Raw genomic sequence first — 24,608 nt, forward strand, 5'->3', positions numbered from 1 at the left:
CTCATGAGGGTTTTTCTGTCTTCTCAGAGTCGTCTCGAGCGAGGAACGAGCTTCAGAGGAGCCCAGTCTTCATGGATCTCTACAGGGAAATGGAGACCATGTTTGCCACATCTAGCCGAGGTGATTAATACTCTGTTCACTCAGTTGATTAATACTCTGTTCACTCAGTTGATTAATACTCTGTTCACTCAGTTGATTAATACTCTGTTCACTCAGTTGATTAATACTCTGTTCACTCAGTTGATTAATACTCTGTTCACACAGTTGATTAATACTCTGTTCACTCAGTTGATTAATACTCTGTTCACTCAGTTGATTAATACTCTGTTCACCCAGTTGATTAATACTCTGTTCACTCAGTTGATTAATACTGTTCACACAGTTGATTAATACTCTGTTCACTCAGTTGATTAATACTCTGTTCACATAGTTGATTAATACTCTGTTCACTCAGTTGATTAATACTCTGTTCACTCAGTTGATTAATACTCTGTTCACTCAGTTGATTAATACTCTGTTCACTCAGTTGATTAATACTCTGTTCACTCAGTTGATTAATACTCTGTTCACTCAGTTGATTAATACTCTGTTCACTCAGTTGATTAATACTCTGTTCACTCAGTTGATTAATACTCTGTTCACTCAGTTGATTAATACTCTGTTCACTCAGTTGATTAATACTCTGTTCACTCAGTTGATTAATACTCTGTTCACTCAGTTGATTAATACTCTGTTCACTCAGTTGATTAATACTCTGTTCACCCAGTTGATTAATACTGTTCACACAGTTGATTAATACTCTGTTCACTCAGGTGATTAATACTCTGTTCACTCAGTTGATTAATACTCTGTTCACTCAGTTGATTAATACTCTGTTCACTCAGTTGATTAATACTCTAATACTCTGTTCACCCAGTTGATTAATACTGTTCACACAGTTGATTAATACTCTGTTCACACTGTTGATTAATACTCTAATACTCTGTTCACCCAGTTGATTAATACTGTTCACACAGTTGATTAATACTCTGTTCACACTGTTGATTAATACTCTGTTCACTCAGTTGATTAATACTCTGTTCACTCAGTTGATTAATACTCTGTTCACCCAGTTGATTAATACTCTGTTCACTCAGGTGATTAATACTCTGTTCACTCAGTTGATTAATACTCTGTTCACTCAGTTGATTAATACTCTGTTCACCCAGTTGATTAATACTCTGTTCACCCAGTTGATTAATACTGTTCACACAGTTGATTAATACTCTGTTCACTCAGGTGATTAATACTCTGTTCACTCAGTTGATTAATACTCTGTTCACCCAGTTGATTAATACTCTGTTCACTCAGTTGATTAATACTCTGTTCACCCAGTTGATTAATACTCTGTTCACTCAGTTGATTAATACTCTGTTCACTCAGTTGATTAATACTCTGTTCACTCAGTTGATTAATACTCTGTTCACTCAGTTGATTAATACTCTGTTCACTCAGTTGATTAATACTCTGTTCACTCAGTTGATTAATACTCTGTTCACTCAGTTGATTAATACTCTGTTCACTCAGTTGATTAATACTCTGTTCACACAGTTGATTAATACTCTGTTCACTCAGTTGATTAATACTCTGTTCACTCAGTTGATTAATACTCTGTTCACTCAGTTGATTAATACTCTGTTCACTCAGTTGATTAATACTCTGTTCACTCAGTTGATTAATACTCTGTTCACTCAGTTGATTAATACTCTGTTCACACAGTTGATTAATACTCTGTTCACTCAGTTGATTAATACTCTGTTCACTCAGTTGATTAATACTCTGTTCACTCAGTTGATTAATACTCTGTTCACACAGTTGATTAATACTCTGTTCACTCAGTTGATTAATACTCTGTTCACTCAGTTGATTAATACTCTGTTCACTCAGTTGATTAATACTCTGTTCACACAGTTGATTAATACTCTGTTCACTCAGTTGATTAATACTCTGTTCACTCAGTTGATTAATACTCTAATACTCTGTTCACCCAGTTGATTAATACTGTTCACACAGTTGATTAATACTCTGTTCACACAGTTGATTAATACTCTAATACTCTGTTCACCCAGTTGATTAATACTGTTCACACAGTTGATTAATACTCTGTTCACTCAGTTGATTAATACTCTGTTCACTCAGTTGATTAATACTCTGTTCACTCAGTTGATTAATACTCTGTTCACACAGTTGATTAATACTCTGTTCACACAGTTGATTAATACTCTAATACTCTGTTCACCCAGTTGATTAATACTGTTCACACAGTTGATTAATACTCTGTTCACTCAGTTGATTAATACTCTGTTCACTCAGTTGATTAATACTCTGTTCACTCAGTTGATTAATACTCTGTTCACACAGTTGATTAATACTCTGTTCACACAGTTGATTAATACTCTGTTCACACAGTTGATTAATACTCTGTTCACACAGTTGATTAATACTCTGTTCACTCAGTTGATTAATACTCTGTTCACTCAGTTGATTAATACTCTGTTCACTCAGTTGATTAATACTCTGTTCACACAGTTGATTAATACTCTGTTCACTCAGTTGATTAATACTCTAATACTCTGTTCACCCAGTTGATTAATACTGTTCACACAGTTGATTAATACTCTGTTCACACAGTTGATTAATACTCTGTTCACTCAGTTGATTAATACTCTGTTCACACAGTTGATTAATACTCTGTTCACTCAGTTGATTAATACTCTGTTCACTCAGTTGATTAATACTCTAATACTCTGTTCACCCAGTTGATTAATACTGTTCACACAGTTGATTAATACTCTGTTCACACAGTTGATTAATACTCTAATACTCTGTTCACCCAGTTGATTAATACTGTTCACACAGTTGATTAATACTCTGTTCACTCAGTTGATTAATACTCTGTTCACTCAGTTGATTAATACTCTGTTCACTCAGTTGATTAATACTCTGTTCACACAGTTGATTAATACTCTGTTCACACAGTTGATTAATACTCTAATACTCTGTTCACCCAGTTGATTAATACTGTTCACACAGTTGATTAATACTCTGTTCACTCAGTTGATTAATACTCTGTTCACTCAGTTGATTAATACTCTGTTCACTCAGTTGATTAATACTCTGTTCACACAGTTGATTAATACTCTGTTCACACAGTTGATTAATACTCTGTTCACACAGTTGATTAATACTCTGTTCACTCAGTTGATTAATACTCTGTTCACTCAGTTGATTAATACTCTGTTCACTCAGTTGATTAATACTCTGTTCACACAGTTGATTAATACTCTGTTCACTCAGTTGATTAATACTCTAATACTCTGTTCACCCAGTTGATTAATACTGTTCACACAGTTGATTAATACTCTGTTCACACAGTTGATTAATACTCTGTTCACTCAGTTGATTAATACTCTGTTCACTCAGTTGATTAATACTCTGTTCACACAGTTGATTAATACTGTTCACTCAGTTGATTAATACTCTGTTCACTCAGTTGATTAATACTCTGTTCACTCAGTTGATTAATACTCTGTTCACTCAGTTGATTAATACTCTGTTCACTCAGTTGATTAATACTCTGTTCACTCAGTTGATTAATACTCTGTTCACTCAGTTGATTAATACTCTGTTCACTCAGTTGATTAATACTGTTCACACAGTTGATTAATACTCTGTTCACTCAGTTGATTAATACTCTGTTCACTCAGTTGATTAATACTCTGTTCACTCAGTTGATTAATACTCTGTTCACTCAGTTGATTAATACTCTGTTCACACAGTTGATTAATACTCTAATACTCTGTTCACTCAGTTGATTAATACTCTGTTCACTCAGTTGATTAATACTCTGTTCACACAGTTGATTAATACTCTGTTCACTCAGTTGATTAATACTCTGTTCACTCAGTTGATTAATACTCTGTTCACTCAGTTGATTAATACTCGGTTCACACAGTTGATTAATACTCTGTTCACACAGTTGATTAATACTCTGTTCACTCAGTTGATTAATACTCTGTTCACTCAGTTGATTAATACTCTGTTCACTCAGTTGATTAATACTCTGTTCACTCAGTTGATTAATACTCTGTTCACACAGTTGATTAATACTCTGTTCACTCAGTTGATTAATACTCTGTTCACTCAGTTGATTAATACTCTGTTCACTCAGTTGATTAATACTCTGTTCACTCAGTTGATTAATACTCTAATACTCTGTTCACCCAGTTGATTAATACTGTTCACACAGTTGATTAATACTCTGTTCACACAGTTGATTAATACTCTAATACTCTGTTCACCCAGTTGATTAATACTGTTCACACAGTTGATTAATACTCTGTTCACTCAGGTGATTAATACTCTGTTCACTCAGTTGATTAATACTCTGTTCACCCAGTTGATTAATACTCTGTTCACTCAGTTGATTAATACTCTGTTCACCCAGTTGATTAATACTCTGTTCACTCAGTTGATTAATACTCTGTTCACTCAGTTGATTAATACTCTGTTCACTCAGTTGATTAATACTCTGTTCACTCAGTTGATTAATACTCTGTTCACTCAGTTGATTAATACTCTGTTCACTCAGTTGATTAATACTGTTCACACAGTTGATTAATACTCTGTTCACTCAGTTGATTAATACTCTGTTCACTCAGTTGATTAATACTCTGTTCACTCAGTTGATTAATACTCTGTTCACACAGTTGATTAATACTCTAATACTCTGTTCACTCAGTTGATTAATACTCTGTTCACTCAGTTGATTAATACTCTGTTCACACAGTTGATTAATACTCTGTTCACTCAGTTGATTAATACTCTGTTCACTCAGTTGATTAATACTCTGTTCACTCAGTTGATTAATACTCTGTTCACACAGTTGATTAATACTCTGTTCACACAGTTGATTAATACTCTGTTCACTCAGTTGATTAATACTCTGTTCACTCAGTTGATTAATACTCTGTTCACACAGTTGATTAATACTCTGTTCACTCAGTTGATTAATACTCTGTTCACACAGTTGATTAATACTCTGTTCACTCAGTTGATTAATACTCTGTTCACACAGTTGATTAATACTCTGTTCACTCAGTTGATTAATACTCTGTTCACTCAGTTGATTAATACTCTGTTCACTCAGTTGATTAATACTCTGTTCACTCAGTTGATTAATACTCTGTTCACTCAGTTGATTAATACTCTGTTCACTCAGTTGATTAATACTCTGTTCACTCAGTTGATTAATACTCTGTTCACACAGTTGATTAATACTCTGTTCACTCAGTTGATTAATACTCTGTTCACTCAGTTGATTAATACTCTGTTCACTCAGTTGATTAATACTCTGTTCACTCAGTTGATTAATACTCTGTTCACACAGTTGATTAATACTCTGTTCACTCAGTTGATTAATACTCTGTTCACTCAGTTGATTAATACTCTGTTCACTCAGTTGATTAATACTCTGTTCACAGTTGATTAATACTCTGTTCACTCAGTTGATTAATACTCTGTTCACTCAGTTGATTAATACTCTGTTCACTCAGTTGATTCATACTCTGTTCACACAGTTGATTAATACTCTGTTCACTCAGTTGATTAATACTCTGTTCACTCAGTGATGTTCATGAGCGAGTGTGTTTCATCCGCAGGGCCTCAAGATCCATACGTCTACAGTCACCCCAAACTGCAGAAACTGGACGAGGTGGTGCTACGGCACTTCCAGTCACAGGCCGAGAGCTCAGGTGAGATCATCCCGTCACCGGCGTGACACCAGAACTGGGGGATTGGTCAGTGTTGTTCAGGAAGTGTGTGTCTCTCGCTGTGGCTGATGATTGTGTGATCGGGACAGATTCTGATGTCAGCACACGCGTCATGATCTTCTCGTCTTTCCGTGAGAGCGTGCAGGAGATCGCAGAGATGTTGAACCGCCATCAGCCGCTGGTGAAGGTCATGACCTTCATGGGTCAGGCGTCCGCCGGGAAAGGGGTTCGAGGATTCACACAGAAAGAGCAGCTGGAGGTATCAGTATTGATCATCATATTAGACCATTCTGGTCCTTCAGCGCGTCCTGAACGGGAAGGATAAATAGCCTCTTAAATGGTGTGTGTTTAGGTTGTGCGGCGGTTCCGCGAGGGCGGCTTCAACACGCTGGTGTCCACGTGTGTCGGCGAGGAGGGCCTGGACATCGGAGAGGTGGATCTCATCGTGTGTTTCGATGCTCAGAAGAGTCCGATCCGGCTGGTCCAGCGCATGGGCCGCACGGGGCGACGCAGACAGGGACGAATCGTGGTCATTCTGGCCGAGGGCCGAGAGGAGCGAGTGAGTGAAACTGCACAGGGAAAAATGCTTTTGTCCACGTTCATCTGTGTTCAGTGTGTGATGTTGCTGTTTAAACATGAAGTACTGGAATTTGACTGACTGAAATTTAAGTCCTGGAAAACCCTTGAAGACAGCCATATTTAGGAAGAAAAGTGCTTGACTTATTTAAATACAATATGAAATTAAAACGCATACAATGTTTTCACACAAAATGAACACTGCAGCCCATCTGTTAAACCCGCATCAGATGCGAAGTACGCCAAAATTATCCTATAAAATATTATTTATTGAACAATAATAGCCATTATAAACTTTGTATTTAATATATATATTATTAAAATAAGTTGTAAGTTGTATTTTGGATGCCTTATATCTGTAAATTGAGTTTAAAAAATCCTAAAGATATTGTTTGAGTGAGATCTCTGATTGTAATCTTTGAAAACCAAAAAAGTAGAGCTTGAAAGGGTTAGGGTTAGGGTTACAGTTTCTGTACGAACCCTGAAAGCTCCAGTTCTTCTCTATATCAGTGTCAGTGTTTCTGAACTCCTGAAACGCCTCTATTGTAGACTTGAGTTTCTTCACAATATTCCTCATTATAATAATTCATACGCAGAATAAAGGGGCGGGGCCTGGTTGAGTTGGTCAGTAGTGTGTTAAACTGGCGGTTATGGTAAGGGGCGGGACATTTCCCAAACACACTCGAAGCGCTCAACCAATCACAACACACTGATCCAGCCGACCAATCAGAGCACAGTGTGCTTTTCAGAAGGAGGGGCTTCATAGAGACAGGAAGTAAACAGAGCGTTACTGACAGACTGGGAAGAGAGGAGCCGCAACACTGGAGGATATGAGGAAAATGATCAACATCCAAGTTCTAGTAGAGCCAAACACAACATCAAGAGCATAATGTGGCCTCTCTATATTTTCATGGCATTAAAAAACCTCTTGCTCTCTTGCAGACGTATAACCAGAGCCAGAGCAACCGGCGCAGCATAAACAAGAGCATCATGGGAAACAAACACAGTTTCCAGATGTTTGCTCACAGTCCCCGTATGCTGCCGGCGGGCGTCACTCCGGCGCTCCACAAGATGCTCATCAGCGTCGGTCAGTTCGAGCAGAGAGACGCCGGCCGCCGCTCCACGAAGGGCCGCCGCTCATCGCTGAGTCTTCAGACGGCGGGTACGACCGAAGTTTGCAGTGTGTTGAACATCTAGAGTCACACACAACAAGAGTCTCTGAGTGTAAACCTCACAGACGTTTGTTTGCTTTATGCTTGAAACATGAAAACACTTTACAATAGTTAATCACTGTGAGCTCATATGAACTGACAATGAACCGTTGTATTTTTACTAACATTAGCAAGAATGCTTTAACCTTCATCCTTCCCTCGCGGATCAAAATGACCTGAAGCCGGATCATTTAACTTCCAGAAGTCCAGAAAGCTTATTTTATTTCATTTTGATATTTTTGTCTATTTTTTAATGCAATTGTTTTGGAGATTTATTTTTATTTCTATTTACGTTTAAATTACTAGATTTGAACAAGAAATAATAAATAATATTAATTTAAACACATTACTCAGATTCTTTCAACTTAAATTCAAACTCACAATTTCAAGCATAACCCTTTTATTTCAGCTCAAAATAACAGTGTGTGTCTTCGCCGACCTCTTGTGGAACAATAAAATAATAATAATGATGATATTTCATAACTCTAGATGTGCTTATATCTCTATATGGAGCAGACGAGCTGTTCCTCTGGGTCCTAAAGCCAGTTTCTCTTCAGTGTGTGTTCAGACACACATGTACACATTATACAATAATTTTTCGGTAAAGTTTTAGCATTTTTAGTTCGAATTTTGAGCATTTTTATGTTTTTCTATGTGAACTGAAGCATTCCTCACATTCCATTCATTCCTAAAGGGCTCAAATTCACCCGAGAGGATTTGTTACTTTTTTATATTTCAACCACAAAAGTCCTCCAATTCATTCCTTTTTTTGTGTGTATTCGTGGTTCAAGTGCGACAAAAGTCCTGGGGTCTTGGACCCTCTGATGATCTTTTAAACATTTTTGAAGAATGAGTTTGGGGTCAACATGACCCGAGGAAAGGATTGTCCAGCGTCTCTTGTGTCCTGCAGGAGGAGAGCAGTCGTGTGTGAAAGACGAGGGGTTTCTGAGCGCCGCTGAAGAGGTCGTGTGGAGGTCAACCATGAGGCTGGGAGAGGATGAAGCTCAGCCTGTGTTCAGACCGGCGTCTCTGCTGACCTTCAGTGACCCGCCGTCAGAGCAGGTGAACGTCACTCCCAGCATCAGTGTGTTCTCGGCTCTGATGAACAACAACACCGCGGCCCGGGTTTAAGATTTATGTGTTTGCCTTACTCAGTTTTAACATTAAAGGAGTCGTTCTCTTCAGAGTTTAAATCTCCTCACGTCATCCCAGATGATCGTGTGCTTCTGTCTTCAGTGGAGAAGAAGGTGTGTGAGGAACACACTCCAGATGTTCTCCATATAGTGACTTCAATGGTCCAGCGGGGCGAAGGTCCAGATGTGAGTTTCAGTGCAGCCGAGGAATAAGGCCCTGTCCCCACGGAGACGCGTTTAGCTGTATACGTAAAAGGTCCCAGAGCGTTTTCGTGTGTACAGCCAATCCGTATATTTTGTGAATTTCGTTTTGTACAAATTGTATCTTAATTTTAATCAATGTTTCCTCAACCAATTGCCTGGATTTAATAAATAAGAAGCAATATAATGAGGACATGGAGGCGCCGGCGCGATATAACTCTCATTGCTCGTGAACTGGAGCTCCTCTCATAAATGAACTGAAACTCAGAAATATATCTATAGAAAGCTTGAAATGTCTACTTTTAAACTAAACGATTCAAAACTAAAAGAAACAGAAAACTCTTGTGTAATCCGTGTGAAGTGTGTGTGTCTCTCTGTAGGCGCGTTCACTACTGCGAATGTGGCGCCGCATCTTTGCAGCCGACACTGACACAGAAAACACTAGTTTATTAATAAACAATTAAAATGTCTTCTTGCTATATTTGACACATTCATAATGATTACTTTTGCCGGTTCTTTGTGGCAAGCTTTAATGCTAACTAATCGAATATTGAGACTCGTCCCTATTTTGTACCAGGCCATTTCTTGGTAGAAAAGAAGCTGCTGCTGTGCCTAATTTTATTGTGTACAGCGCGCAAGGTTTGTGCGCAGGCTCCGTGTCTTCTCTGTTTTTAGTGTATCTCTGTCGCAGAATTACAGCGCCACACACTGGTCTGGCATGTGTACTACATCGTTTTGAGTCTGTTTCGTGTGTACGCAAATATTTGTTGAGACGACGCCGTGTTTACGGAATTAATTTTTTAGAACGAGGGGAAAAACCATCAATAGTGAGATGCTCTTCGTGTGGATGTGGCCTCAGTGCGGTCCGCTATATGGAGGAAATCCATATATCCAATTAGGTTTATTAGTTCATGTTAAAACCGGCCAAATGGATGGAAATTTCAAATGCAATTCAAATACATAAATCTTACATTTCGGCCTGAATTGTGTGTGTGTGTGTGTGTGTGTGTGTGTGTGTGTGTGTGTGTGTGTGTGTAGGGCTGTCACTTTTGTGAAAAAATCCTGTTCGATTTTTGAGACATAAGTGTTCATTGAATCGATTGTAAAATCAATTTTCCATGTCTAAAGACGTTTCCATTTTCCAACCAAATATAGGCAAATCCACGGACAACTAACAGGCATTAGGACGAGCGTAAAGAGAGCGCTTGAGATGCGCACAAGTCAGCAATATTTCTGATGATTTATTGGCGTGAAGTTTCGTGCACAATGACAAACAGGAGTGCAACATTCAGGGATTGAAATTAACACCCGCCAATCCGCCAAATGCGGGTAAAAATGAACTTTGGTGGGTAACGCTATCAAATCACGAGCCAATGTGCCGTGTTTCTATGTTTACTCACTTTACTGGGGAAGTTCGTGTAGCCAAATCTGCGCGGATTTAGCGCAAATATGCAACTCGTGAGTCATCATGATATATTAAACACAGCGTATTGCGCAGAATCTGCGCATTTCTGGCTTACTTGAACACACACGTCACTAAGCAACAAACAACGGTGCGCTTGCTCACTTGCATTGAAGTAATAGCGAATATTAAAAAGCATTTGGTTAACAGAAAAGACATGGTTATTTTCCATCATCCTACATGTTCTGTGTATTGTATTGATCTGTCCCCCTAAAACTACTTTTTTGGTAAAAAAAAAAAAGAGGCCTTTAAAATTGATTCCCTATTTTCATTTTCGAATCTTGGGTTGGTTGGTCCGATCGATTGTGCAATCGATTTTTGAACGTAAAGTGACAGCCCTAGTGTGTGTGCAGGAGCCGAGTGTGTCGGGACCTGAATGTTGTGTGTGTGTGTGTGTGTGTGTGTGTGTGTGCAGGAGCCGAGTGTGTCGGGACCTGAATGTTGTGTGTGTGTGTATGTGTGCAGGAGCCGAGTGTGTCGGGACCTGAATGTTGTGTGTGTGTGTGTGTGTGTGTGTGTGTGTGTGTGTGTATGTGTGTGTGTGTAGGAACCGAGTGTTTCAGAGCCTGAATGTTCTGTGTGTGTGTGTGTGTGTGTGTGCAGGAGCCGAGTGTGTCGGGACCTGAATGTTGTGTGTGTGTGTGTGTGTGTGTGTGTGTGTGTGTGTGTGTGTGTGTGTGTGTAGGAACCGAGTGTTTCGGAGCCTGAATGTTCTGTGTGTGTGTGTGTGTGTGTGTGCAGGAGCCAAGTGTTTCGGAGCCTGAATGTTGTGTGTGTGTGTGTGTGTGTGTGCAGGAGCCAAGTGTTTCGGAGCCTGAATGTTCTGTGTGTGTGTGTGTGTGTGTGTGTGTGTGTGTGTGTGCAGGAGCCGAGTGTGTCGGGGCCTGAATGTTCTGTGTGTGTGTGTGTGTGTGTGTGTGTGTGCAGGAGCCGAGTGTGTCGGGGCCTGAATGTTCTGTGTGTGTGTGTGTGTGTGTGTGTGTGTGTGCAGGAGCCGAGTGTGTCGGGGCCTGAATGTTCTGTGTGTGTGTGTGTGTGTGTGTGTGTGTGCAGGAGCCGAGTGTGTCGGGGCCTGAATGTTCTGTGTGTGTGTGTGTGTGTGTGTGTGTGTGCAGGAGCCGAGTGTGTCGGGGCCTGAATGTTCTGTGTGTGTGTGTGTGTGTGTGCAGGAGCCGAGTGTGTCGGGGCCCGTCAGAGAGCTGTCTCTATGGGAGTGGAGGCACTGGCAGAACCGGCCGCTTCACACACACAGTGTCGGACATTCAGAACGATGCCTTCATTTCACCAACATCATGGAGCTGATCGACAGGCTGAGGCAGGAGGAGCAGGTGAGCTCACACACACACACACACACACACACACACTCACACACACACACACACACACACACACACACACACACACACACACACACACACACACACACACACACACACACACACACGTCCTGTGTCCTGATAGGGATCTCAGAGTCTTAGTTGTCAAGGTGAAGAGTGTTTGAACACTTGTCTCTTCTGCCCATTAGCTGGATTGACTCTCAGAAATGTTTATATTTCGTTAGTTCTGAGAAAGAGAACCGCAGCGTCTGAGCGACGGCTTCCTCACGGCTCGGGTGTCGGACGCAGCTGGAGTTCAGCAGCAGAACACACTCATGCTGGAACATCAGAGCGGTGTCTGAACAACTTCTTCCAAAGCAGAAGTTAAGCTTCCTATGAGATTTTGATTAGGCGCCGAAACAAAAACACCAACGTTTGAATTAATTTCTGTCACAATATCCCGGAACAGTGACCAAATATAGAAGTCTCAACCATAATGGACTTTATCTGGACAATAACTGTATTCTAGAGCTGCTGTAAAGCAGAACACTGTTACTGTGATCTCCTGTGATCTCCGTACAGCTGCTGTGGAACAATCTATATGGTTACAGCGCTGTATAGATGGAGCTATTCATCATGTGTTTTGTCAAGATTACAAAAAGAACAAAACCTAATTGATGATGACTAGTAGAAGATGTAATGGGAGAGTGTGTGTGTGTGGTGTGTGTGTGTGACGTCAGAGAGAGAGTGGTTTCATCAGTTCTATGCGTGCGCTCTTATGTAACGCTTCTCAGAGCGGTTGCATAAGCGCTGGAGGTGTGTCATGTGACCTACATCTGCCGACTCCGGGTTCTCCTGCGCGGACTCGGCTCATCAGCGGCTGGAGCGGCGGCGGCGAGCCGGAGATCCACACCGGGCTCTATAAGAGGCTGTTATCCTGATGACTCGTGGCTGCAGCGGCGAGTCAGAATCACATAAAGCATCTATTGTCTTCAGCCGCTTCACATGATGGTCACATGACCTCGTTATGACGTTAAGCACTAGTTTATGTTTTATATTTAGAATATTAAAGCTTCAGTTGCAGTTGATACTGTATCATAACTAGAAGCAGAAGCAGGACTTCACATGTTTGAATGGTTACTAACTAGTCACTGTTGATCAGTCACATGACCCTCTCAGACTCTCATCAGCCAATATAGAGCACTTGAATAAATATTGTGAAGATAAGATGATTTATGTGCATCTCGTTTGGCCATTATAAAGAATAGGTTTGATTTACATGACCTTAATCATTTAGCTGATACTTTATCTTCAGAATTGTATTATTTTTATATTATATTTATTTAATATGTTTATATGTTGTACTCAGACACAACCACACACACACACACACACACACACACACACACACATATATATACATGCATATTTATTGTTTATATTTATTTAAATTAAACACTTTAGATAGATTGAATGATATGTTTTATATTATATATTTATTTTATATACATTTAAATTAGTGCTGGGCAAAGATTAATCGCGATTAATCGCATCCAAAATAAAAGTTTGTGTTTCCATAATATACGTGTGTGTACTGTGTATAATTATTTTGTATATATAAATACACACACGTGCATGCAATCTGTTATTTATATATAAAATATTTATATTTATATATAATATAAATTATATATAAATATATACACAGTATATAAATGCAAATATTTCTTAAATATATACAAGCACGTGTGTGTATTTACATATACAAAATAATGGCTTTTATTTATATTTATTTATATATTTCAATTTAATATTTTATGTGTATATATATACTAAATATGTGTGTGCATGTAAATAAATATTTCCTATACGCAACATTTTTATATAATATTTATGTTTACAAATCTATTATTTGTATATTAATAGATAATTATATTTATATAAAATATTTAGTAATGTTTTTTTAATATTTATTTGTATATATATATGTATTTATATGTATAATAGCATTACGATGGCTGATTCCGTCAGATTGATGAGGTCTTCTGTCCTCACAGGGCGACAGCAGTTTTGAGCCGGAGCGCGCGCTGCATCCACAGGAAGAGGAAGTTCAGGGCGGCAGAACAACAAAGCCAAACGCCGGCACGATCCCTCGAAAGAAGAGGTCAAAACCCCACGCGGCGTCTCGGTCTGCGGATCAGCGGGAAGAGGACGGCAGGACGTCAGTGAGGCCGATCCCGAGCGCAGAGAGCCGGCTCGACACACACGAGCGAGTCGATCCCGAGTCGGATCCCTCATCCCAGCACGAGTGCCTGGACTGTTTGCTGGGAGATCCCGAGGATGAGAGCTCGGATCTACAGCACATGTTCTATCAGCCGGAGCAGGACATCAGTCCGAAGCGCTGCCGTCACAGCCTCACGACCAAAGCCTTCCAGAGGATCCTGGCCGATGTGGAGGATCTGCTGTCCCGATCGCCTCCGCAGGAGTTCCTGCTCCCAGACCTCGGCGTTTTCCCAACGGACACGGTTTCTGATGTGTTCCAGGTGACGTTCAGCCTGGCGTCGGCTAACAGGGAGCGCGAGGATCCCGAGGCTCTTTCTCCGGGCTGGGACGAGCTGTTCGACGACGACGAGGCCTTCACGAGAGTGGAGGAGGAACGGGAAGAGCATCGGGAAGATCATCAGGAAAAACAGCGGGAACGGGAAGAGCATCGGGAAAAGGAATGGGAAGAGCATCGGGAAAAGGAATCGGAAGAGCATCGGGAAGAGCATTGGGAAAAGGAATGGAAAGAGCAGCGAGAAAAGCATCAGGAAGAGCATCAGGAAAAGAAACGGGAAGAGCATCGGGAAAAGGAACGGGAAGAGCATCGGGAAAAGCATCGGGAAAAGGAATCGGAAGAGCATCGGGAAGAGCATTGGGAAAAGGAATGGAAAGAGCAGCGAGAAAAGCATCAGGAAGAGCATCAGGAAAAGAAACGGGAAGAGCATCGGGAAAAGGAACGGGAAGAGCATCGGGAAAAGGAACGGGAAGAGCATCGGGAAAAGGATCGGGAAGAGCATCGGGAAAAGGAACGGGAAGAGCATCGGGAAGAGCAGGACAGCCTGGACCTGTTCGGGGACGACGAGGCTTTCCTTCAGCTGAGCGTTCCTGATATCCGGACGCCAGATAAGAGCACTGGACCTGAAGGAGAGCAGGTCGACGAGCAGGACACAGGATCCGATCAGGCGTTCCACTGCTCGCAGGACTTCTTCTCTGTGAACTTTGACCTGGGGTTTGAGTCCGAGGAGGAGGAGTGTGTCGATGCGACGTCTCGTCCTCGTCCGGCCGCAGGAACCGTGAGATCTGAGCGATCGCTGGTCTCTGATCAGTGGAGTCCGGCGCCGAGACCCAGCGCTTCCACACCGATCCGTGTGCTCCCGGGTCAGGCGAGGGGTGTGCTCCCGGGTCAGGCGGACCGTGTGCTCCCGGGTCAGGCGAGGGGTGTGCTCCCGGGTCAGGCGAGGGGTGTGCTCCCGGGTCAGGCGGACCGTGTGCTCCCGGGTCAGGCGAGGGGTGTGCTCCCGGGTCAGGCGGACCGTGTGCTCCCGGGTCAGGCGAGGGGTGTGCTCCCGGGTCAGGCCACTCCATCTCTGAGGACAGAGCTGTTCCACCGCGGTCTCTCCAGTGCAGGTGGAGTCTCTCGAGGGCGTTCTGCAGGTCAGGAGGGGCGTAACACACACGGGTCACTCGATTCATGCAATCCTGATGTGATGTTCCCAGTTAATCTCTCATCAGACCATATTATCATACAATACTGGATTCACTCTTTAGTCAACTGGGTTTTCTTCCCATTAGCACAGGTTTACTGTGTGTGTGTGTGTGTGTGTGTGGATCTGAGTGATCGTAGGCCTCGTTGAGTTTATGCTCCTCGGTTTACGAGTGAAAAGGTTAAAAGCTTCTTCAGATCAGATATTTAAAGGCAAGGCGAGTTTATTTATATAGCACATACACTGGCAATTCAAAGTGATTTACACAGAATTAAAATAATCTAAATAAAAGCAAGGAAAATTAAAACCATTATAAAAGGAACTAATAGAGTAATAGAGTAAAAAGATATCCCGGCGGGATAAACGACTCTTGACCTGACGCAAATCTAAAATGTGTTGGTCTGAAGTCGCTTCATTACTCATAGGTGTGGTTTGGGCGTAACGTGAAATAAACCAATCAGAGCGTCCTCTCACATTCCCTTTAAGAGCCGGCGCGCTTGTTCCACGGCGGATCGCTATTATAACGGCGGATTGCTATTATAACGGCGGATTGCTATTATAACGGCGGATCGCTATTATAACGGCGGATTGCTATTATAACGGCGGATCGCTATTATAACGGCGGATTGCTATTATAACGGCGGATTGCTATTATAACGGTGGATTGCTATTATAACGGCGGATTGCTATTATAACGGTGGATTGCTATTATAACGGCGGATTGCTATTATAACGGTGGATTGCTATTATAACGGCGGATTGCTATTATAACGGTGGATTGCTATTATAACGGCGGATTGCTATTATAACGGTGGATTGCTATTATAACGGCGGATTGCTATTATAACGGCGGATCGCTATTATAACGGCGGATTGCTATTATAACGGCGGATCGCTATTATAACGGCGGATTGCTATTATAACGGTGGATTGCTATTATAACGGCGGATTGCTATTATAACGGTGGATTGCTATTATAACGGCGGATTGCTATTATAACGGCGGATCGCTATTATAACGGCGGATTGCTATTATAACGGCGGATCGCTATTATAACGGCGGATTGCTATTATAACGGCGGATCGCTATTATAACGGCGGATTGCTATTATAACGGCGGATCGCTATTATAACGGCGGATTGCTATTATAACGGCGGATTGCTATTATAACGGTGGATTGCTATTATAACGGCGGATTGCTATTATAACGGCGGATCGCTATTATAACGGCGGATTGCTATTATAACGGCGGATCGCTATTATAACGGCGGATTGCTATTATAACGGTGGATTGCTATTATAACGGCGGATCGCTATTATAACGGCGGATTGCTATTATAACGGCGGATCGCTATTATAACGGAGGATTGCTATTATAACGGCGGATCGCTATTATAACGGCGGATCGCTATTATAACGGAGGATTGCTATTATAACGGCGGATCGCTATTATAACGGTGGATTGCTATTATAACGGCGGATCGCTATTATAACGGCGGATCGCTATTATAACGGCGGATCGCTATTATAACGGCGGATCGCTATTATAACGGAGGATTGCTATTATAACGGCGGATCGCTATTATAACGGCGGATCGCTATTATAACGGCGGATCGCTATTATAACGGCGGATCGCTATTATAACGGTGGATTGCTATTATAACGGAGGATCGCTATTATAACGGCGGATCGCTATTATAACGGCGGATCGCTATTATAACGGCGGATCGCTATTATAACGGCGGATCGCTATTATAACGGCGGATCGCTATTATAACGGCGGATCGCTATTATAACGGCGGATCGCTATTATAACGGCGGATCGCTATTATAACGGTGGATTGCTATTATAACGGTGGATTGCTATTATAACGGCGGATCGCTATTATAACGGCGGATCGCTATTATAACGGCGGATCGCTATTATAACGGCGGATCGCTATTATAACGGTGGATTGCTATTATAACGGTGGATTGCTATTATAACGGCGGATTGCTATTATAACGGTGGATTGCTATTATAACGGCGGATTGCTATTATAACGGCGGATTGCTATTATAACGGCGGATCGCTATTATAACGGCGGATCGCTATTATAACGGCGGATCGCTATTATAACGGCGGATCGCTATTATAACGGCGGATCGCTATTATAACGGCGGATCGCTATTATAACGGTGGATTGCTATTATAACGGTGGATTGCTATTATAACGGCGGATCGCTATTATAACGGCGGATTGCTATTATAACGGCGGATCGCTATTATAACGGCGGATCGCTATTATAACGGCGGATCGCTATTATAACGGCGGATCGCTATTATAACGGTGGATTGCTATTATAACGGAGGATTGCTATTATAACGGCGGATCGCTATTTTAACGGCGGATCGCTATTATAACGGCGGATCGCTATTATAACGGCGGATCGCTATTATAACGGCGGATCGCTATTATAACGGCGGATCGCTATTATAACGGCGGATCGCTATTATAACGGCGGATCGCTATTATAACGGCGGATCGCTATTATAACGGCGGATCGCTATTATAACGGCGGATCGCTATTATAACGGCGGATCGCTATTATAACGGCGGATCGCTATTATAACGGCGGATCGCTATTATAACGGCGGATCGCTATTATAACGGCGGATCGCTATTATAACGGCGGATCGCTATTATAACGGCGGATCGCTATTATAACGGCGGATCGCTATTATAACGGCGGATCGCTATTATAACGGCGGATCGCTATTATAACGGCGGATCGCTATTATAACGGCGGATTGCTATTATAACGGCGGATTGCTATTATAACGGCGGATCGCTATTATAACGGCGGATCGCTATTATAACGGCGGATCGCTATTATAACGGCGGATCGCTATTATAACGGTGGATTGCTATTATAACGGCGCACGCCAGGAGCGGTTCACAGCCGAGGAGACCGACGTTCTCGTCAGGGCCGTAAAACACAGAGAAGTGACATTGGGGATGATGGAGAAACACACACACATTAGCTTCGGTTAAACAGGCGTATAATAATTTGGGTAAATGTGTAATCTAGATTTATGCCTATTTTTTCACATCTTCACGGACACAACAATGATTTCCCTCGTGTGTTAATATTTTTCCTTGTAATAATGTATGATTTGCAAAAATGAAAACTGCTGCGTCTGTTTAGATGAGAGAATCAAAGTGTGTGTGTTGTTCACACGCTACATAATGGCCAAGCACGCGCCCTTAAAATAGCATATGACTAACGCGCGGCGCCGCTGTCTTTAGACTGGGTTTCTCCTGGTCAGTGGCGGAGTTGTTTTCTGGAACTGCAGAATATCACCAGGGAACGTTTGCGCCGGAACACACTCCTCTTTTCACTGAACCGCCCCCCCCGAGCGCAAGTTCATTCCCTAATTTACCGACGTGCGTTTGTGGAGGGAAGAGTCGCTGTGCGCGGGTGCAGAATAGGAATGATACATGCGTCGTGTACAAAGTCAATTGCGCTGGTGCAAGATACGGCCCTATATATTATATAAATAAAGCTGGCTCGTCTGGAACAGGAAGAACACAAGTTGACTAAAAGATTGAATCCAGTATTTGGTGATGATGTAGCATAACCAGAGATTTATAAGCTATTTTTTGTTGGCCGCTCATTTTTGACACGAAACGCCACAACAACTTACAAGCTGGGGAACACAAAAATGCTCAGACATGCATGTGTCACGATATGGACGGCGGTATATGATGCTGACTGAAATATATACTGTATTTTGCATCTAATTCTAATAATTACCATAATGACCTGATTAGCATGAACCGCCACACCCCACCAAACCTTGTGCGTTTCTAACGGCGTTTACGGCTTCCTCTTTATGCAAAGCTGGTTTTCTAGGACGAACCATAAGCTGAAGAACCGTGTGTGTGTGTGTGTGTGTGTGTGTGTGTTTCAGGCGTGTTGAGCAGCGACAGCGAGGGCGAGACGCCTCTACGGACTTCAGCTCAGAAAGCCGATCCGGTGGTCACTCCAGAGGTCAGATTGCTGTGTGTTTGTCATGTGACACTAGCTCTGTTTCCTCCACATAAACGCACTTAAAATGCTCAGAAAAAACATATGCTCTCATTTATAGGCGGATTATTTTTTTATCTGATAAGAAGACATGCGCATAAACTACGATGGAAACACATTTACTGAATAAATCCCTCAAGCCTCATGTGGCTTGGCCTCAGCAGAGGCTGTGATTGGATAACTGGAGTAACCAGCGGACCAATGGCGTCGCAGCGTCTCTAATGACACGCAAAGTCTGTCATCAGAATCCGCTTCTATTTGTTCATGTTAGTTAACAATGGAAAACTCTTCTTAGTTAAAGATACTTTTATCATTTACTGATTCATTATTAAAATCAAAAGTTGTTTCTCTTAATATTGTTTAATGGAGCTTTACGGGCTTTACTGTTCAACATTCAATCTTTTATTACTGATATTTTGCGCCAGTTTCCCAGGAAGTGATGATTTTGTTCTCCTGAAAACATGGGATGGAAACACTGCTAGTGCAAAAGTGTGTGCCTTATTCTGACTTTACACAAGTTTAATTTGCATCTTTGGATGAAAGCAGCAAGTTTCTCATGCTGAGATAAAGAGCAATGCCAATTGTGTGTGTGCGTGTGCGTGTGTGTGTGTGTGTGTCCACAGCAGTCAAAGATCTGCAGTGACGTGGAGTCTCCCGTTCAGGCTCGCAGGAAACCCGCCGCTGCGCTGGACACGGTACGGCTGCGGCCCGGTTGCTCGCGTGAGCGGTGTGTGTTCGCGTGAGCGGTGTGTGTTCGCGTGAGCGGTGTGTGTTCGCGTGAGCGGTGTGTGGCGCGTGAGTGGTGTGTGTTCTCCAGCGCTTCATGCAGTGCTTGTGTTTTTCAGTCGGAGGACAGTGATGATTTTCAGGAGGTCAGCGCTCACCGGCCCCGAGACGTCAAGCCCCAGCGCGGCAGAAAGCCTCACGTACGTCACACACACCACTGGAACACGAACACACAACACACAGAAGCAGCGCCAGCCTTCGGTTATCATCACGCATCATTTCCTGTCAAGTCTCCTTTATTTCTATAACACTTTTTCAAATACAGTGTTTAAAGCAGCTTTACAGAGATAACAGGGAAATAATGCAACTAAGTGTGTGTCCAGAAGAGAACAGCGCCACAGTCCAGCTTAAGTAGTTCAGTGATGCTCAGTTTTGTTGTAAAAAAGTTATTAATATATTTATAAATATATCCGCTCTGGAGAACAGCGATGTCATCGTCCAGCTCAGCTCAGCTCAGTTCTCATATAATGCTGTCAGTGCAGGAGATCTACAATATTGCTGAATATTAAATGTCTTCCTGAAGGTTCTGCGTCGCGAGGGCCGGCAGTTTCTGGACGAGGAGGCCGAGCTCTCGGAGGACGAGGAGGTTTCGACAGATGAAGATGATGGAGATGAACAGAACCGTTCACTGCAGGGGTTTGTGGTCAACGCGACCCAGTGCTCTCAGGGACTGAACGGTGAGATCCGCTACACACACACACACACACACACACACACGACCCAGTGCTTTCAGGGTCTGAACGGTGAGATCCGCTGCGCACACACACACACACACACACACACACACACACACACACACACACGACCCAGTGCTCTCAGGGACTGAACAGTGAGATCCGCTGCACACACACACACGACCCAGTGCTCTCAGGGACTGAACGGTGAGATCCGCTGCACACACACACACACACACACACACACACACACACACACACACACGACCCAGTGCTCTCAGGGTCTGAACGGTGAGATCCGCTGCACACACACACACACACGACCCAGTGCTCTCAGGGACTGAACGGTGAGATCCGCTGCACACACACACACACACACACACACACGACCCAGTGCTCTCAGGGTCTGAACGGTGAGATCCGCTGCACACACACACACACACACACACACGACCCAGTGCTCTCAGGGTCTGAACGGTGAGATCCGCTGCACACACACACACACACACACACACGACCCAGTGCTCTCAGGGTCTGAACGGTGAGATCCGCTGCACACACACACACACACACACACACACGGCTGCTCAAAAGTTTGTTTGTTTTTTTTATAATTTTATTTAACAAGAATTGATCTAAAGTGCCAGTAAAGACTTCTATGATGTTACAAAAGATTCTATCCTAACTTTCAATTCATCAAAGAATCCTGGAAAATAAATATCAGTTTCCACAGAAATCTGATTCAGCACGACTGTGTTCAACACTGATAATAATCATAACTGTGTCTTGAGCATCAGATCCTCATATTATCCTGATTTCTGGAGGATCATGTGACACTGAAGACTGGAGTAATGATGATAAACTCAGCTTTGATCACAGGAATAAATTACACTTTACTGTATATTCACATAGAGAACTGATGATCTACATTATAATAATATTTCACTGTTTTACTGTATTTATGATCGGTACGTCACAGTCTTTATTCTCTCCCTGTAATAAAAACCAGTCTCAGGATAAATATCAAGTAAGGTTCATTTTCATTTCTGGAACTCTGTCACGTTCCCGTCGTCAGACTCTGAGATGCAGGCGTTCTATCTGAAGTCGGTGAGGAGTCCAGCGGTGCCGAACCCGGTTCGATTGACGTATAAACCCAAACATAACATCAATGTCTTCTCACAGGTGAGTGCCATGCGCTGATGATCAGGACAATCATGACCTCGTGTCATCCAATCAAACTGTGTTGTGTGAGCGCAGGTGCCGGAGCAGGACGAGACGTACGCGGAAGACAGCTTTGTGTTTGATGGCAGTGAGGAGGAGGAGGAGAGTGTGTGTGATGAAGAGCCGGTGGAGCTGATCCCCGAAGACTCGTCCGCGGACGGCCGGAAGCTCTACGCCACGCGCCGCAGGGTTCGGATCCGGGCGGCGAGCGCCGCGGTCCAGCCGGAGAGAAGCAAGCGCTCCCGGATCGTGCGTGTTCAGGACTCCAGTGAGGAAGAGGAGGAGTGTGAGGGACCAGACTCTGTGTTTAAAGTCCCGCAGTGTCTCCAGAAGCGGCAGAGGCTCAGTGATCAGGCCTCGCTGCCGGAAGAGCCCGACTGCCACTCGGAGACACCGGTGAGACTCCAGCTCTTCATGCAGGTCTACACACACTATATTGCCAAAAGTATTGGGACAGCCCTCCAAATCATTTAATTCAGGAGTTCCCCTCACTTCCATGGCCACAGAGTCCTGACCTCAACCCGATAGAACAGCTTAGGGCTGAATTCGCCTTTGGCTAAGCCACGCCCTAGAATGTAGATTGACCAATCACAGCGCAGCCGAGAACGAGCTCCACAGCGGTCCGACACTTGTTCACAGCGCTCCATTGACTTTAACACCGGCGTCTCATATGTTTGGTCTCGGCAGGCTATTATCGTCGTAGTTTATTCAGAAATATGGTTAAGCGTTGTGTCTGGGGCGTTTGTAACACAGATACGTGTTTCCCAGAGAGGTTGGAGGAGGTGTCCGTTTTCCCCTTCCCAATACCGGTCAAATCCTGACAAGTGTCGTCTTTGGATTAAACTGTGTGGACGTCCTCAGTCAGCGAAACCCCTCAAGATCAACAACACACTTTTAGCTTTTAACCTTACTGTGAAGTTACACTAGTTAGACAGTTTTATGCTGGTCTAGGTCATGATTTCGGTTCTCTACACTAATTGTTGATACGCTAGCACACACTGCTAATAAACACAACTTTATACTCGCGTAGTCCGTTTGCTTTGTAATAACGATTATAGAAGTGAATAGAGACCCAGCTCTTTTTTGCCTCTATTAGGATGCCTTGTTGTTGCTTGTGTTTCTCCGGTATGTCTTGAATATATCCTTCGAACGCACACTGAGCCGCTTCTACTTCTATCGGACACTTTATTTGCTGCTTTATAAAAGTTTGATAAAATTTCAGCAGGAAGAGCCGTCACAGCATAAGCCATGTTGATACCAAACCAGAGCCCAGATGAAGTTGACGGACGTAGCAACAGTAACTAAGGGGAAACACTCCTAACCCTTGGGGAAAGCCGTCCCAGAAGAGATTAAGAATGGGATGTCATTAAAGTTCATGTGCATGTAAAGGCAGACGGTGTGTTTAACGGTGTTTGTCCGCAGGTGAGCGAGTCGACCCGGAGTGTGTCTGACGCTCCTCTGAGAGTGTTAGTGGACGGCCGCTGCATCAGCGCAGGGTCAGAGGTCGTGTCTCGTCTGCGCCTGCGCCACGGCCTGCAGGTCCAGGTGTGCTCGCTGGTCAGCGCAGACTTCATCGTGAGCAGCCGCATGTGTGTGGAGTGGCAGAGCGAGGCCGAGGTCTCGAGCGCTCAGAACCGCAGACGCCTGACGGAGCGCATCCAGCGGCTGCAGGAGGAGTACGAGCGCGTGTGTGTGATCGTGCAGAGCGAGCGCTGCAAACCCGGTGAGAGAGTGTGTGTGTGTGATCGTGCAGAGCGAGCGCTGCAAACCCGGTGAGAGAGTGTGTGAGAGAGAGAGAGAGAGAGTGTGTGAGAGAGAGAGAGAAGAGTGTGTGAGAGAGAGGGAGAGAGAAGAGTGTGTGTGTGTGATCGTGCAGAGCGAGCGCTGCAAACCCGGTGAGAGAGAGTGTGTGAGAGAGAGAGAGAGAGAGAAGAGTGTGTGTGTGTGTTAGAGAGAGAGAGAGAGAGAGAGGGAGAGAGAAGAGTGTGTGTGTGTGTGAGAGAGAGAGAGGGAGAGAGAAGAGTGTGTGTGTGTGAGAGAGAGAGAGAGAGAGGGAGAGAGAAGAGTGTGTGTGTGTGTGATCGTGCAGAGCGAGCGCTGCAAACCCGGTGAGAGAGAGAGTGTGTGAGAGAGAGAGAGAGAGAGAGAGAGAGAGAGAAGAGTGTGTGTGTGAGAGAGAGAGAGAGAGAGAGAGAGGGAGAGAGGAGAGTGTGTGTATATTTTTCTGGCCGCTCTCTTAAAGGAACACTGTGTAGGAATTTCTCCCATCTAGCAGTAAAATCGTATCTTGCATTCAAACGAATAGTGCTCTCTAGCGCCTCGCTTTTTCAAATGATAAACGTATAATTTAAGGTAACAGTGTTTTGGCTTTATAGCGGTTCTTGAATAGTTATTTTCCAG

General features: G+C 43.3%; 1 protein-coding gene across 3 annotated transcripts in view; it reads left to right on the forward strand.

Annotated features, from left to right (window-relative positions):
• fancm (FA complementation group M) overlaps nt 1-24,608 on the forward strand; it is a 52,788-nt gene that overhangs the window by 25,463 nt on the left and 2,717 nt on the right. Inside the window, exons 7-22 of one of the 3 annotated variants that reach the window (XM_079633411.1) lie at nt 28-120; nt 5,700-5,792; nt 5,900-6,069; nt 6,163-6,369; nt 7,329-7,548; nt 8,508-8,659; nt 11,563-11,721; nt 13,767-15,134; nt 15,303-15,405; nt 19,412-19,491; nt 20,151-20,222; nt 20,373-20,453; nt 20,837-20,990; nt 22,063-22,169; nt 22,245-22,604; nt 23,631-23,931. In XM_079633411.1, coding sequence (XP_079489537.1) covers nt 28-120; nt 5,700-5,792; nt 5,900-6,069; nt 6,163-6,369; nt 7,329-7,548; nt 8,508-8,659; nt 11,563-11,721; nt 13,767-15,134; nt 15,303-15,405; nt 19,412-19,491; nt 20,151-20,222; nt 20,373-20,453; nt 20,837-20,990; nt 22,063-22,169; nt 22,245-22,604; nt 23,631-23,931 — 3,720 coding nt within the window. Of the gene's footprint in view, nt 1-27; nt 121-5,699; nt 5,793-5,899; nt 6,070-6,162; nt 6,370-7,328; nt 7,549-8,507; nt 8,660-11,562; nt 11,722-13,766; nt 15,406-19,411; nt 19,492-20,150; nt 20,223-20,372; nt 20,454-20,836; nt 20,991-22,062; nt 22,170-22,244; nt 22,605-23,630; nt 23,932-24,608 lie in introns of all 3 variants that reach the window. The other 2 variants (XM_079633409.1, XM_079633410.1) reach the window with 2 other exon arrangements.

The sequence above is a fragment of the Phoxinus phoxinus genome (assembly GCF_949152265.1).
Source record: "Phoxinus phoxinus genome assembly, chromosome: 13".
NCBI lineage: Eukaryota > Metazoa > Chordata > Actinopteri > Cypriniformes > Leuciscidae > Phoxinus > Phoxinus phoxinus.